This window comes from Tachypleus tridentatus, chromosome 6, assembly GCF_004210375.1.
Source record: "Tachypleus tridentatus isolate NWPU-2018 chromosome 6, ASM421037v1, whole genome shotgun sequence".
NCBI lineage: Eukaryota > Metazoa > Arthropoda > Merostomata > Xiphosura > Limulidae > Tachypleus > Tachypleus tridentatus.
The window spans coordinates 39,936,066-39,950,887 of record NC_134830.1 but is presented as its reverse complement, the minus strand read 5'-3'; the positions used below and the strand labels follow the sequence as shown (position 1 = coordinate 39,950,887).

The window sequence follows — 14,822 nt, the reverse complement described above, 5'->3', positions numbered from 1 at the left end:
CGTATGAATATCGTAAAATAATTTGCTCGTGCTATGTTATTCTGTTCAATTAATAAAACGCAAAGTCCATAAGCATTACGAAATCATATAATGTTTTATTTTCTTGTGTGAACAAAATGTAAATTCTCTTTTTAACTGTATTAAATTTACTTACCTTTACCCTTTACAACGTATGATTTGGAAAGGTTATGTCCACCAGGGTATTTACTTTAATATTTGAGAAAAACTGGTAGCTCATTGACAAACGAAATGAATATGAAATATTTATCTAGTATGGCCTTGATTTTTTGTATATCTTAACTGTTCCTTATTCAAACTCATTGTATGGAATGTTTGCTAATATTATACATAGTAGTCTGCAATACCAAGGTAGAGAACTGAAGCACATAACGCCATCTTAAGTTACATATAATAATATTTCTTGGTATGTAGATGTAACATTACATCGTAGTAAAGACCAATAAAACCTCAAGTTACGTTCTCTATCCTGACCTCTACTGTGATATGGTATCACACCTATCCCCGTCATGCTCTGTGAGCATATTTCAGTGCACGTGTGATACTACGAGATTTGGCTAAAAAAGAGAGTTAGGTTCAAGCATACGTACCTAATCAAAGGATTTGCGTGATAAGAGGGGTAAAATGGTGCAATTTGACTTCTTCTTTGAAAAAGAAAGAAGCAAAAGAAATCATATTTCAGTAAAATGTAGCTAAATGTTATTGTTAATTTATAAAAAAGTATTATAAATGCTGAATATATTTTATGTTTTATAAATCTTCTATTGCTATTTGTTTTTGGCCCCCCGCTAGTACAGCGGTATATCTCCGGATTTACAACGCTAAAATCAGGGGTTCGATTCCCCTCGGTGGGCTGAGCACATAGCTCGATGTGGCATTGCTATAAGAAAAACACACACTCTACCTCTTTCTCCAGGCCCAGCATGGCCAAGCGTGTTAAGGCGTGCGACTCCGTAATCTGAGGGTCGCGGGTTCGCGCCCGAGTCGCGCCAAACATGCTCGACCTCCCAGCTGTGGGGGCGTTATAATGTGACGGTGAATCCCACTTTTCGTTGGTAAAAGAGTAGCCCAAGAGTTGGCGGTGGGTGGTGATGACTAGCTGCCTTCCCTCTGGTCTTACACTGCTAAATTAGGGACGGCTAGCACAGATAGCCCTCGAGTAGCTTTGTGCGAAATTCCAAAAAACAAACAAACAAACGTAATCTGAGGGTCGCGGGTTCGCATCCCCGTCGCGCCAAACAGGCTCGCCCTTTCAGTCGTGAGGGCGTTATAATGTGACGGTCAATCACACTATTCGTTGGTAAAAGAGTAGCCCAAGAGTTGGGCTTCCTTCCTTCCCTCTAGTCTTACACTGCAAATTAGGAACAGCTAGGGCAGGTATCCCTCGTGTAAATTTGCGGGAAATTCAAACCACACATTAGAGTACCGATTCATCAACTTGTTTAAGAGCTGTACAAATTTCTAACTGTGCACATTGACTGGTGGGGTTGATGCCCCATTTAGAAAAGGAAGTATTCTTATTATTAATGCTTAGTGATCTACAAATATACGTTGATGTCTTAAGCTTTGAGTATTATATTCTATAATGTTTTGTTGTGTTCATTTTAATTATCACACTGTGATTGTATCGTACATTTAAAACATATTTCCATGTTACATTTTCTGTTGATATTTTAAGTACGACACAGTTCATGTCATATTTTTGAAAATACATTTGTCATTCGAGTCTTTGGTTTTTCTTGTACTTGCTAATACAGGAACATATTCATAAACTTGGAGAACGTGCCGTGGCCTACATTAACGTAGACAGTTGTTCTGGAGGTTAGTACGTTAACCCTGCCAGTTCATATTCATTATTCATGAAATATATAATCTATGTGTAAGTATTGCATGCTTCTATTTCTTGGAAGACTGTGCACAGTACAAAACATCCTCTGATCACATGGGTTTCCTATTGATCTATTAGTTGATCACTTTGATTTTGGAATTTTCGTGTTATTTTTTTTATTAGCTCCTGCTTATGTTTATTTTATCTTAAAAAATCACTACACTACACACTTAGCTTCTGTGTTCTGCTCAGTACTGCTATTGTAACCTACAGGTTTACAGCTGATGTCCTTCTGATTGTCTTTAACTGGAGCAGCATTTCACCTGGATTGATTGTTTTCCTGAACATTTTAAGTGTTTTTTAGTGAACACTGTGTTGTTATTTTGTGTTTAAACTTAGTTATTATTACCTTGTTGTTACTTAATTTTGTTTGTGTCTGAATTTAGGAATTGATTTAGAATTATTTAGTAATGAAAGAACAGGTAATCCCACAACGGATCTGATTGTCTTTTGAAGTGTTTAGGGTAAAAAAACACGTTAATTTACAGGAAATGTCAATATATGATGAGATACTCTTTACTAAGTGTAATGTCTTCAGCATTAGCTGAGTTCAAGATTTCGGAGTCATTAGTACAAAGTTAAATATCAAATTACGTATAACAGTGATTACTGAGATTGGATTGCTTGGACACCAGAAGCTGGTTTCTACGTTTACTTGAAGTTACTGACTAAACAGCTCTCAAACTAAGTTTGACTAGACCAAATATAAGAAAACGTAGGGAGTTCTTTAATGGATCCTTGTTGCTCAGAGATACGTTTGAGACCTTATAACACTGTAATTCAAAGTTTATTCATAATGTTAGAACACGTTTAATACCAGCGTGGGAACAGTGTGTAATTTCGCGGTTCGACAGTAAAGAAATCTCAAACTTTACTCAAAATAATTCGTGTGATCTATAGTTGCTGTTTTACCAATAAAAACATAAAAAATAAATTCTGGTGATTTAGATAGATTAATATTTACGTTGTCTTTCAATCAGGTTCATCGTTTCGGGCGCAAGCAAGCCCTAAACTGGCGAGTTTGCTTAGAAGCACGTCAAAAATGGTGAGTTTACTGTTGCAGTTGGTTTGAAAGGAATCCTGAACGATCTTCCATAGTAGTTTTATATTTCTGTGATTGGAAGAAAACAGTTGGATATGTATTTATTCTGAGCAAAATTAGAAAATATTCTTCGCAATCCATTTCTACGTTGTAGTCCTAACTAGCATGATGTTAAACCTAAGAGCAGTTGAATATATAAGTTAATTATTCAAAACTCGGAATTATATATTTCACAATCAACGTGTTCTCACGTTCTTAAAAGATATGATGTGAAACGAATCGAACTTTTCGACATGAAATGAAAAACATCCAACTTATTAGTTTGACTTGTTAATACAAAATAACAAATTCACGACAATAACAAATCGAACAAACTGAAATAAGCTTAATTTTTCTACGAGAATGGTAAGTTGGCGCAAATTCTCTCGAATTATGGAATTTATGCAGTCTTATGTATGAATATAATATGTGCATGTTAGGATTTCGGTTTTTTTCCTACGCATAAGAATTTTAATTTGCGTTTTTAAGTTGAAACGATAATACAAACGTTTCATGTAATTTGGTACGTTCAGCTGCATGCCGTCATGTGTTCGTTCAGCTTTCTGAAACTAGAATGTTGCCTTTAAAACATGATATACATTTGTGTGGTGTTTTCTAGAGAAGAGAAAAGTTAAATTGCAATGGGTAGACCAGAAATATGGCAAACATTTTGTTTTAAATATAGCTATATGACAGTATGTAATAGTAAAATAAAAAGTTGCAAAATATTTATCTGAAGGCTTTTGTAGAAGTAATATGTTGAACATATTATTTTTAACTTTGGTTTTTGTTTTTCAAGTGTAAGCAGACCACTACGGTGTACTGTTTAGAGCTCCATTTTGAACTTGAAATCATTATTTCCATCATGTAATGGATTTTCTTGTGATGACCATTATTGATAATTACTACGCCGTATTCCTCACCTGCGCAATTTATATTGCGAAAATTTCTATAGAGAACGTTTTGGGAAATCTCAGACCATGTGTGCTGAGAAGATCTCCAGTGTCTCATTACTGTACACGAACGTATGTAAGCAGACTGAAGATGCAAAACTGTTTTTGAATCTACATCGGAAGATATGATTAATATTCATATTTAAAATGGGATTTCTGTGATCCCACTGTCAATCCTCCTCATGAAAAGAGCTGTTGATTTCGCAGTGTCTTTGAAAGCTTTTATTAACCTCAAATCTTTGAATATTATGTCGTTAATGGAACCTAGAGATATGCCATGCTTTACCACGATAAATATTTGAGTCAAAGTTGGAGAGTCTTGTTTTTATTGTTTTTGTAGCCAAAATATTCCTTTGTGGATGAATATGTTAATTTGTAGAGGCTTATAACCTGGATCATGAACTCGCTGCTGTCCTAACACTCTGCTAGACGATCTTTCTTGTTTCCATGGAGAACGCTGGCGACATCCTTTACCAAAGTGTTTTTTCTTTTGGCACTACATCGTTTGCCAAACTAGTTATGAGTTATAGGAACATTTATCCTCGGTAAGGCTGTGGAAATACCCCCATCTATAAGTCCTTTCCTTAGCGGGACTGCACGTCAGACGGTCTGAACTGAATGTACAGAATATAAACATGTTCCCTGTGGTGCCTTTCATGGTAAACCGCTGCAGAGATTCATCACTGTGTTATCATATACAAGTCATCATATAAATAGTTATAAAACAGTCTTTGTATTGGTTATATGAAAGGTGAATCGGTTTACTAATAAACCTTTTGATTAACTAAGTCATATTAACAGCTGTATTAACACTAACATATTGTGTGTTTTAGATAAAATGTGCAAATATAAAATGGTTACCATTATCGTAGACCAAAATTATTTCTTCCAATATATTTTACTAGCGGAAACTGTTTGTGCTAGTAATCAATAATCATAGTATTCATAACAATTCGAAAGGTTCTAAAAAAAGTGAACATTTTCTAGAAAAATACAACGATTAATAACAATAACAAGGAAACAATAGCTCGAATTGTACTCTTTATTCAAACATAACTTATTGCATTAAAATAATTAAAGGTACGGAGTTTAAAATATCCATACATTTTACTGATATAAACTATAATGTTTTTATATGTTAAAGGTGCTATCGTTTATTGAGTAAAATATTAGCTTTATAAGAACTCCAGTTTCTCAGTCCTTCATTTAAAAATTAATATAATCAAAATAATATAATAAAAATATAATAAAAATAATATAATAAAAATATAATCAAACCCTCACTACATTTCTAGTAAAAGTCACGTTCTTGTTGTGATTTGAGTACTTGTGTTATAAAGAAATGGTTATTGCACATAGCATAGTTATTTTTCTAATTGTCTGAATCTGGAATACCTAAAGAGTGAAATATTTTCATGGATTTCTGTTTGTGGTACAATTCTATAGATGTCGCAACAAGTAACAATGATTACTTCTGGTATCGAGATCTTGTTCTATTTTAACACAATTTTCTTTCGTATCATCTTCTTAAGCTTGAAACACATCCTAATAGTGTAGAGATGTTTTTAAACAATCAATATCCCATCTCTGTATCAATATGTTAATGCTTAAAGACTTCTCTGTAGTTTTGGTTACATATAGATATTAACATACGCGTTAAGTCCATTATTATAAGATTATGATTTAACCTTGACATTGAAAGACAATAGATTATTATTATTATTTTATAGTATAGTGTCATTAACTTATTAATTCACAGGTTCCAGACCCCGTTAACCCACAGAAAACTTTATATGAGACTTGGAAATCCGCAACTACAAACGAAACGGACGCTGAACCAGAGTAAGCCCAACTTGCAACATGTACAGTCATTCTCAATCTTGTCTATGTTCAAACGTATCTGTGATCTTTTGTTTATTTTATCTTACTCCGCGATGTTATATAACACCAATGTTGTAATTAAAATAAGTAATTGTGTATTAATGTCTTCCTGTCGTGCATTAGCCATGACATTTTTTATCATGCGTCGTGATAATTTAAGAAATATCTGACTGCGATTAGTACATTACGTTCAATCTTCTCGGAAATGGATCAACATTAATTGAGAATAAATAAGTAAGTGTTTGAAAGAAATGTTAATCTGAAGAAAGTTACTTTTTTTTTTGGACGACGTTTGAAGCAAGATCTTCATCAGCTAGGAATGTTGTCTACAAACTTTCTGGGTAGATACAGCCATTAACAATCCCCTTTCAAATGTATAATTATATAATTTTCATTTCTATTTTGTATTCACTAACTTTTAAACTTGTATCGATGAACTAAACTCTCTATTCTTTATCTAATTCCGCATTAGAGTCCAGATATTGAGGTCAGGTTCTGACCACGCACCATTTGCTTTTTATGCTGGAGTACCCTCCATCAACATAAAGTGGGGTTTTGACAAGGTAAGAGACTCTGATGACGAGATTAAGCTTACATTCATGAAGAGTATGGGGGAGACATAGAGGTAGTGCTTTAAGTTTAAAGTGCAATATGAACGTTCTATCTGATATGAATAACAGAGTAATTTCTCTATTATACACAAATAAAATTATATAAAACGTATGAGCAACTTTGAGGTTCATTACGTAATCACTGAAACAGTGTTTGTTAATAATCCACGTGAAAAGTACTTTTTTGAAACAAAAAAATACAAAATCCTTCTTACGTATATATATTAAGTTAAATACATTACGTATATAGATTAAGTTAAATACACGCTTTCCCCAGTCGGAAAGCAATAAGTTGATGGACTTAGAACATTAAAGTCCGCGTTCGTTACTCAGCGTTTGTTATAGCAAATAGCTCAACATGGCTTTTTTGTAAAATAAACAGAGTTAACAGCAGAATAAAAGGATCTAAAATAAGTTTTGTAGGTTTTCAAGACTTACACAAACTCTGAAGCATAGACTAATAAAGAAATAAAAACTCATAAAGAACTTAATATGAGCTTACAAAACAATAATTAATGCGATAATAAACATAGAATTATTCTTAAAAGAGAAAGATTTGGCAATTCTGTATATAATTGATATCTAGGAAAAATTGGCGTAACAGGTTTACACTTTAAAAGTACAAGTCTTGTATTATACAAATTAACAGTTTTACGTTTTGGTTTTTAGTATGTTATTACATTGGATATTTCACCATTCAGTAATTTGATCTTACGTAGATATTACACAACAGTTTCGTGTACGTTACTTTATCTTGTTATAATTCAAGCATAATGCTTATTGTTCATGAAATAGAGACGCCGTTTGTGACAGTTTTTTGTGCCATAGGTATCGTTGATTCTTCTGCTCAGTTACTTTACTATGATAACCTCAACCAATATAATATAAATAAACGTTTAAAACAACTTATTACTGACTAAAGAACTTGACATACAACACTGTGAGTTATCTTACCTGACTCTTTTAGGAGTATGAACATGTTGTCAGGTGATCCAGTTCTTGACAATGCCATGAATATCATGTGTGTAAGAGACCCAATTTTAACGAAACATTCTTAAGAACTTCTTCTTATGATATTGTTTGTTTCTGAATTTCGCGCAAAGCTACACGAGGGCTATCTGCGTTAGCCGTCCCTAATTTTGCAGTGTAAGACTAGAGGGAAGGCAGCTAGTCATCATCACCCATCGCCAACTCTTTGGTTACTCTTTTACCAACGAATAGTGGAATTGACCATCACAGCTGAAAAGGCGAGCATGTTTGGCGTGACGGGAATTCGAACTCGCGACTCTCAGATTACGAGTCGAGTGCCTTAATCTCCTAACCATGTCAGGCCCTTACGATATTGAGAAACCGTACTAAGTTTCGTCAAAATCGGACTTAGTCTGTAAGAGGAATTTTGCGAATAGATGGTCATTAGTCTCTTAGGCATATACAGTCATGTGAAAAAGTTAGGACATCCTATGAAAGCATGTGTATTTTTGTAACATTTTTAGATATATAGATATTTAATTTCAATTTTAACAATACCGAGAGATTATAGGAATATAACTAAACAATTAAAACTGAAGAAAAGACTTTTCAAGATCTTCTGTAAATGTAATTATACAAAAATGCATATTCCAACTGAGGAAAAAGTTAGGACGCCTCCACATTTATTCTCACTTAAAATGGCTCAACTCACACACAGGTGTATCACACCAGGTGCCATGATTAGAAGATTGTTACTCAACATTTTGAATTTCAGTCATTTAGTTTGGTGTGCTCCTGACTGTTGAAGTGAGAGTGAGCACCATGATGAGAGCAAAAGAGCTGTCTGAGGCCTTCAGAAAGAAAGGTGTAGCAGCTTATGAGTCTGGTAAGGGATTTAAAAAGATCCCAAAATATTTTGAAATCAGTCATTCCACTGTCAGGAAAATAGTCAACAAGTGGAGAGCTTTCAAAACAACTGCCAACATGCCCAGGTCTGATCGTTCAAGCAAGTTCACCCCGAGAGCAGCCCGCATTATGCTAGAAGAGGTCTCCAAATACCCTAATATTTCATCACGGGACCTACAGCAGGCTCTGGCTACTCTTGATGTGAAAGTGCATGCCTCTACAATCAGAAAAAGACTTCACAAGTTTAACTTGCTTGGGAGGTGTGCAAGGAGGAAACCTTTTCTCTCCAAGAGAAACATCAAGGCCAGACTGAAGTTTGCCAGAGAGAATGTAGACAAAGACCAGGACTTCTGGAATGATATTCTTTGGACAGATGAGTCCAAAATTGAATTATTTGGACACCAGAACAGAGGACATGTTATGGCGTAAACCAAATACAGCATTCAAGAAATAGAATCTCATACCAACTGTGAAGCATGGAAGTGGAAGTGTCATGGTTTGTGGCTGATTTGCTGTAGCAGGACCTGGACAGCTCACAATCATAGAATCCACCATGAATTCTACTGTGTATCAGAGGGTGCTTGAGGATCATGTGAGACAATCTGTACGAAAATTAAAGCTGAAGCGCAACTGGACCCTGCAACACGACAATGACCCAAAACATACCAGTAAATCCACCAAGGACTGGCTGAAAACTGAGAAATGAAGAGTCCTGGAATGGCCGAGTCAAAGCCCAGATCTTAATTCCATTGAGATGCTGTGGGGTGACTTTAAACGCGCTGTACATGCAAGAAACATCTCACAGCTGAAAGAATTCTGCATTGAGGAGTGGGGCAAACTTTCTTCAGACTGATGTCAGAGACTGGGAGATGGCTACAAGAAGCGTCTCACTGCAGTTATTTCAGCCAAAGGGGGTAACACTAACTATTAGGGGATAGTGTGTCCTAACTTTTTCTTCAGTTATAATATGCATTTTTGTAGAATTATATGTAAAGAAGATCTTGAAAAGTCTTTTCTTCAGTTTTAATTGTTTAGTTATATTCCTATAATCTCTCAGTATTGTTGAAATTGAGATTAAATATCTATATATCCAAAAATGTTACAAAAATACACAGGCTTTCATAGGATGTCCTAACTTTTTCACATGAGTGTATATATATATATATATATATACAGTACAATAACTTGTTGATATTTTGTGTTATTCGTAAAATCCAAATATCACTCGACAATACAAGTTTCTTCAAATATAGTTGGAAAACATGCTTATATACGAACGTACGCGCATAAAAAACAACAAACTGAAAACAAACTTTATTGTACTGGAAAACGTTCTTCTATTTTCATAACACTAGCGACAGAACATTTTTCGTCTCCCCGATGGGTCAATTTAAATACTTACAACGCAAGTACCCGGGGCTCGATTCCTCATAGTGGGCAAGACAGATTTTCAAATATGGCTTTAGTCTAAGACAAAGGTATACATCAGTGGTCGACAATTTATGACCCGTCGCAATGTTCTGGCTGACCCGCCAAAAAGTTGACTTCACTATTGCAACCCGTGAGTCACAGCTACAGAGAATTTTAAGATCAATTTTAGGGAAAAATATTGAAACTTGTCGAACTTATTAGTTTTGTTTCTCGTATGCAAATAAAAACATAATCTAAATACATGTACCGGTGTTCAGAAATATATGACTATCACTGACCCGATTCAATGCTAAATATTTCGAAAAGAAATTGACCTGTAATTATAAAGGGGTTGATGACTACTGGAATACATAATTCTCCATTTTTCCAAAGTATTCAGTTTCCAAATAAAACTCTCTCACCAATAAATGTGTGAAGTAAAGAAATATAATATAAAACAACTTAATTTTAACATAAGATCTTAAAAATTTTAAAGATTAAAAGATTACGTAACATACCAAGGCGCACAAAAATATTACTATTATACGTAAATATACAGGAAAATAACAATATTTAAAGTATTACTTATACTTCAAGTAAATAAACAATAGGCCTAATAAAATAGGTATGAAACACTTGAACATTATTTCAAAGTACAATAAGTATTAATTAATAGCCATGGAAATTGAAACAAACGAATAAAAATGGTAGAAAATCAGGAAACTAACTGTTTTGTTTGCTTTTGAATTTTGCACAAAGCTACTCGAGGGCTATCTGCGCTGGCCGTCCCTAATTTAGCAGTGTAAGACTAGAGGGAAGGTAACTAGTTATCACCCCCCACTCATCAGCACTCTTTGGCTACTTTTTTACCAACAAATATAATGTCACATTATAACTCCTCCACCACTGAAAGGGCGAGCATACCTATCAATATTTAAAGTGTTTTTAATAGACACATAAAATACTTTAGAATTGTACGTTTCCATTGATTTAGCACAAACTTCTTACGTTTCAATTTCTGATTTTTTTTTGGTAGCTATCAAGAATACACTATGAAGTGTAAAGGTAATTTTGAGTTGATCGTGATAAAACCCAACTAACCTTTTAGAAAGAAAACTTGTAATTTCTAGTTTGTTTCCAAATCCAAGGCGAACCAGTTGTTGAATCGGTGGATTTCTAGCCTGCTGTCTTTATATGCTTTCAAAACAGACTTTACTCAAGGTAATGTTTTAGTGTGTAATACCGCCAGTTTTGATTTACTTTCATTAAAAACATTAATAATAATAATAAAAGTAGGCAAAAATAAAAACCAACAAAACTCGGTTATTTCAGGAACCATACAAACAACAGATGTTGTTTTTCTTAAGTGACTGTTAAGTTTAAAGTTAACTTCGCTGTACCCAATGCGGGTATTAAACCCTAAATTTAGTATTGTGATCTAAGCCCGCCATGGCCACATGATTAGAGTGCTCGGTTAGCAATCTGAGGATCGCTTGTTTGAATTCTAGTTACACCAAGCATGCTTGCTTTTCAGCTGCGAAGGGCGTTATAATGTAGTAGTCAATCACATTCCTCGTTGGTAAAAGAGTAGCCCAAAAGTCGGTGGTGGGTGATGATGATTAGCTGCCTTTCCTCTACCCTTACGCTGCTAAATTAGGGACGGCTAGCGCAGATAGACATCGTGTTGCTTTGTACGAAAATCAAAAACAAACAAGGAATTATACCCCCCCCCCTCATTAGCTTTATTATTAAAGGTTAAATAGTTAGACTTCAGAGTAATATTGGGTGTTAGAGATAATTACAAAGACAGAGATCAGTTCCTATTTTTACTGTGTTGAAAATGACCATTAGCGAGAATAACAAACTGAAACTGAAGCAGTAATAGCTATATTATAAAGATAAGACAGAAGCAGGACCCATCTACTGCTTATAAGAACCTCAAAAAGACCTAAATGGGATCTTAATAGAGTTAAAAATAGAGCTCCAAAGCTATCCAAACGTAAGCATAGGGATAAGTGTAGTACTTGGAATACGGGTTTGCAAGACGCGAAAATGGCTTATATTATCTTCATTTCCATTTTCTCTGGCGACACCTGGAAGGAGTAAAATAGAGGCGAAAAATAAGCCAACTGTAGACATGGAACAAATCTAGTACTTGGGATACGTGTTTGTTTATCTCGTGATACGTGGCATCTATACATGAAAATAGCTCACATAATAAAATATAATCTTCATTTTCAGCTTGTATGGTTATCATGGCTGTTTGCATGTGATTACTGTCCCCCTACAGAGCAATACAACTAAAATTATTCTAACGTTATTTCATCTGTAATAATTTGAATTCTGTTTATTTGTCAACAAGTATCCAGATCTCTGGAAGAAATAATGATGAGTGGACGCAAGATTCAATGGTTATCTTGTCTAATGTTTTCTAACGTTCGAATTGAAGATAAAATTAATACTCGATATTGAATTCGGTTCTCAAAAATTCAAGCAATAACTAGCAAAATTATATGCGTGTTTATGTTTATAGTAAATTAATATGTATATTATAATATAATTTTTGTCCTACTATAACTCGTGTTTCAGAGCCAAGGCCAATATTTATTATTTGAAAATGATCGGAGCATAACGACTTGTTTGCTTGTGGTTAATCACAAAGGTGCACAGTGGGCCGTCTGTATTCTGCCCACCACTGGGAGGGGGGTTGGGCGTACATAATGGCAATATCAATTAATTTGTATCTACAAAATTCAGTGTGTTTTTTCCATTGATAACACAGGATTTAAGCAATTTTTCAAAATATGACAGTTCTTATAGATTTACATTGTATTTATTCTAGAAAGTACAGATGGCTACGAACCATCTGCAATGAAATTGGTGAAGGGATATTTTGACATCTCGGTTATCTTCACTGTAGCGATTTAATTATGTATGTACTTCGGCCAAACTTGGTAGTTATGAATGTGTGTGTGTGCTTTGTTTTCTTATAGCAAAGCCACATCGGGATATCTACTGAATCCATCAAGGGGAACCGAACCCCTGATTTTAGCGTTGTAAATCCGAAAACTTACCGCTGTACCAGCGGGGGACATTTATTAATGCTGACACAATTCAAAAACTGCCATAATGATATTTTCCTAAGTGACTAATGCATAATGATATACACCTAATGCGTGAGTCAGAGTTAAGTTTACGGGACTTACAATACTAAAATACGGGTTTCGATTTTTCGTGCTGAAAGCAGTGCAGCTAGTTCAATGCCTAACGATGTGCTAAAACAAACAGTGCAGAATGTTTCGTAATTTAATTGTTGGTTCAATGTCATATTAAAACATAGCCAATTTGAAATGTCTTTAGTTATACCATCTTTTCAAATATTACTCTAGGATTGAACGATTTTAACGATGGTTTTAGAGAATTGTAATATCACAAAATTTGATATGATTTTTTCCCTTGTTTGCTTTTATGATGCAATAAACAAGTATGTTAAAATGTAATCTAACTCTTCATTGTTCCCCTATGCCTGAATTCTCATTACTTATTAATTTCCCTACATTTATATATGTACGCTTTGCCTCTGAACAAATACGTTTTGTTTCTTTTAATTTCTATTATATATAATATTAATTATTTAGACAGAAGTATTTACATAAGTAATATACATATTTTATTTATTTGTGTCTTGTTTTTCTTATTTGTAATTTTTGGTAATTTCGCTACACTCATACAATTTCTTTCTCTATATTTGATTCATGTTTGTTCTCGGTTTTTTTCCATTTTATTTGCTTGTTTTCTACATTACAATAGCTAAAATTAACGATATAGGCTTAACTGTTTTAGTAGAAGATTTACTTAGAATACATGACGTATAGTTTTGAATAAAAAACTAAAACAAAAGGAAAAGTTTCAGTCGGTTGAAGTAATAATATATAGTTACTTGACTAGATTAGAGGGACACAAATAACGTTTTAAATCATGTATCTATTGTTACTTTTAAGAGTCTTTTTATGGATTTTTGTTACAGAAAAAGACTGGTGTTTCTATGTACCCTGCATATCATACAGCTTTCGACACCTTTGACATGCAAGCCAAAATTTTAGACCCGAAATTTACGTATCATCAGAACTGTGCCCAGTTTAGTGGCCTGCTGTTACACCAGCTAAGTGGCTCTGTTATTCTACCCTATAACCTCAGAGATTATGGCGTGCAGCTAATGAGATCACTGGAAGAAGTCAAACAAAAATATATTGAGAAATTTAAAGACAACAACGTTACACTAGGTATTGATTTTTTTGTTCTTTGAAGCCATAATGTTATTAGCATTCAAAAGATTGAAGATTGTGAAACAGATAAATAAAATTAATATTTACTTCTTAAGAGACATTACCTACGGTTATTAACTTCAATTGAACTGTAAGAAATTATAACCGTATATCAAACAAACATTTTGTTTTCATTTACTATGCGTCTACCTGTCTGAAGAACAAAAGATTAGCCAGAATATTTGAATGTGATTTATTAAGCCTTTTCATTTCTATAGCGATCCCCAAAGGCTGTGAGATAAATCTGCAAGCTTAAGACGCCAAAAATCTGGTTTCGATAATCGTCCTGGGCATGCCACAGTTATGCAGCTTTGCTAAATTATGCACAGAAATGTTATGCACAAAAAGAAAGGTCGTTATATATGATGCATCATTATAATGATGAAATACTGTTTTTGTAGTTGTGGCATCGTTACGAAAAGTGCTTTATGAAACTTTCAATTGGTTGTTCCAGATTTCCTACAAAGAGCAATTCGTAACTTTAGTTTCGCAGCTGACAGTTGGCACAAAAGATTAGAGGATATTGACCTGACCAAGTATGTTGTTTATTTTTATTGTATACATAATATAAGATTAAAGTAAATCACTTTAGTCTGAAGCGGTTTTAATATAGGTTATACATCGTAGAAAAGTATTGCTTTCATTTGTTATGTTTAGTACTTTAAAATGTTTGTTTAATGGAAAATTTTGAGAATAGTCTTCAATAGATTTTCAAGGCGAATGTAGTAGAAGTTGTTTCTGAGAAAATGTATATCAAATATTTGACTTTAGAACAGATAC

The 14,822-nt window shown here is 34.0% G+C and overlaps 1 protein-coding gene across 1 annotated transcript in view; it reads left to right on the top strand.

Annotated features, from left to right (window-relative positions):
• Positions 1-14,822, top strand: part of LOC143252293 (N-acetylated-alpha-linked acidic dipeptidase 2-like) — a 50,959-nt gene that overhangs the window by 24,894 nt on the left and 11,243 nt on the right. The window contains exons 11-16 of the mRNA XM_076504205.1: positions 1,776-1,839; positions 2,887-2,951; positions 5,700-5,782; positions 6,294-6,384; positions 13,745-14,000; positions 14,497-14,578. Coding sequence (XP_076360320.1) covers positions 1,776-1,839; positions 2,887-2,951; positions 5,700-5,782; positions 6,294-6,384; positions 13,745-14,000; positions 14,497-14,578 — 641 coding nt within the window. The remainder of the gene's footprint in view (positions 1-1,775; positions 1,840-2,886; positions 2,952-5,699; positions 5,783-6,293; positions 6,385-13,744; positions 14,001-14,496; positions 14,579-14,822) is intronic.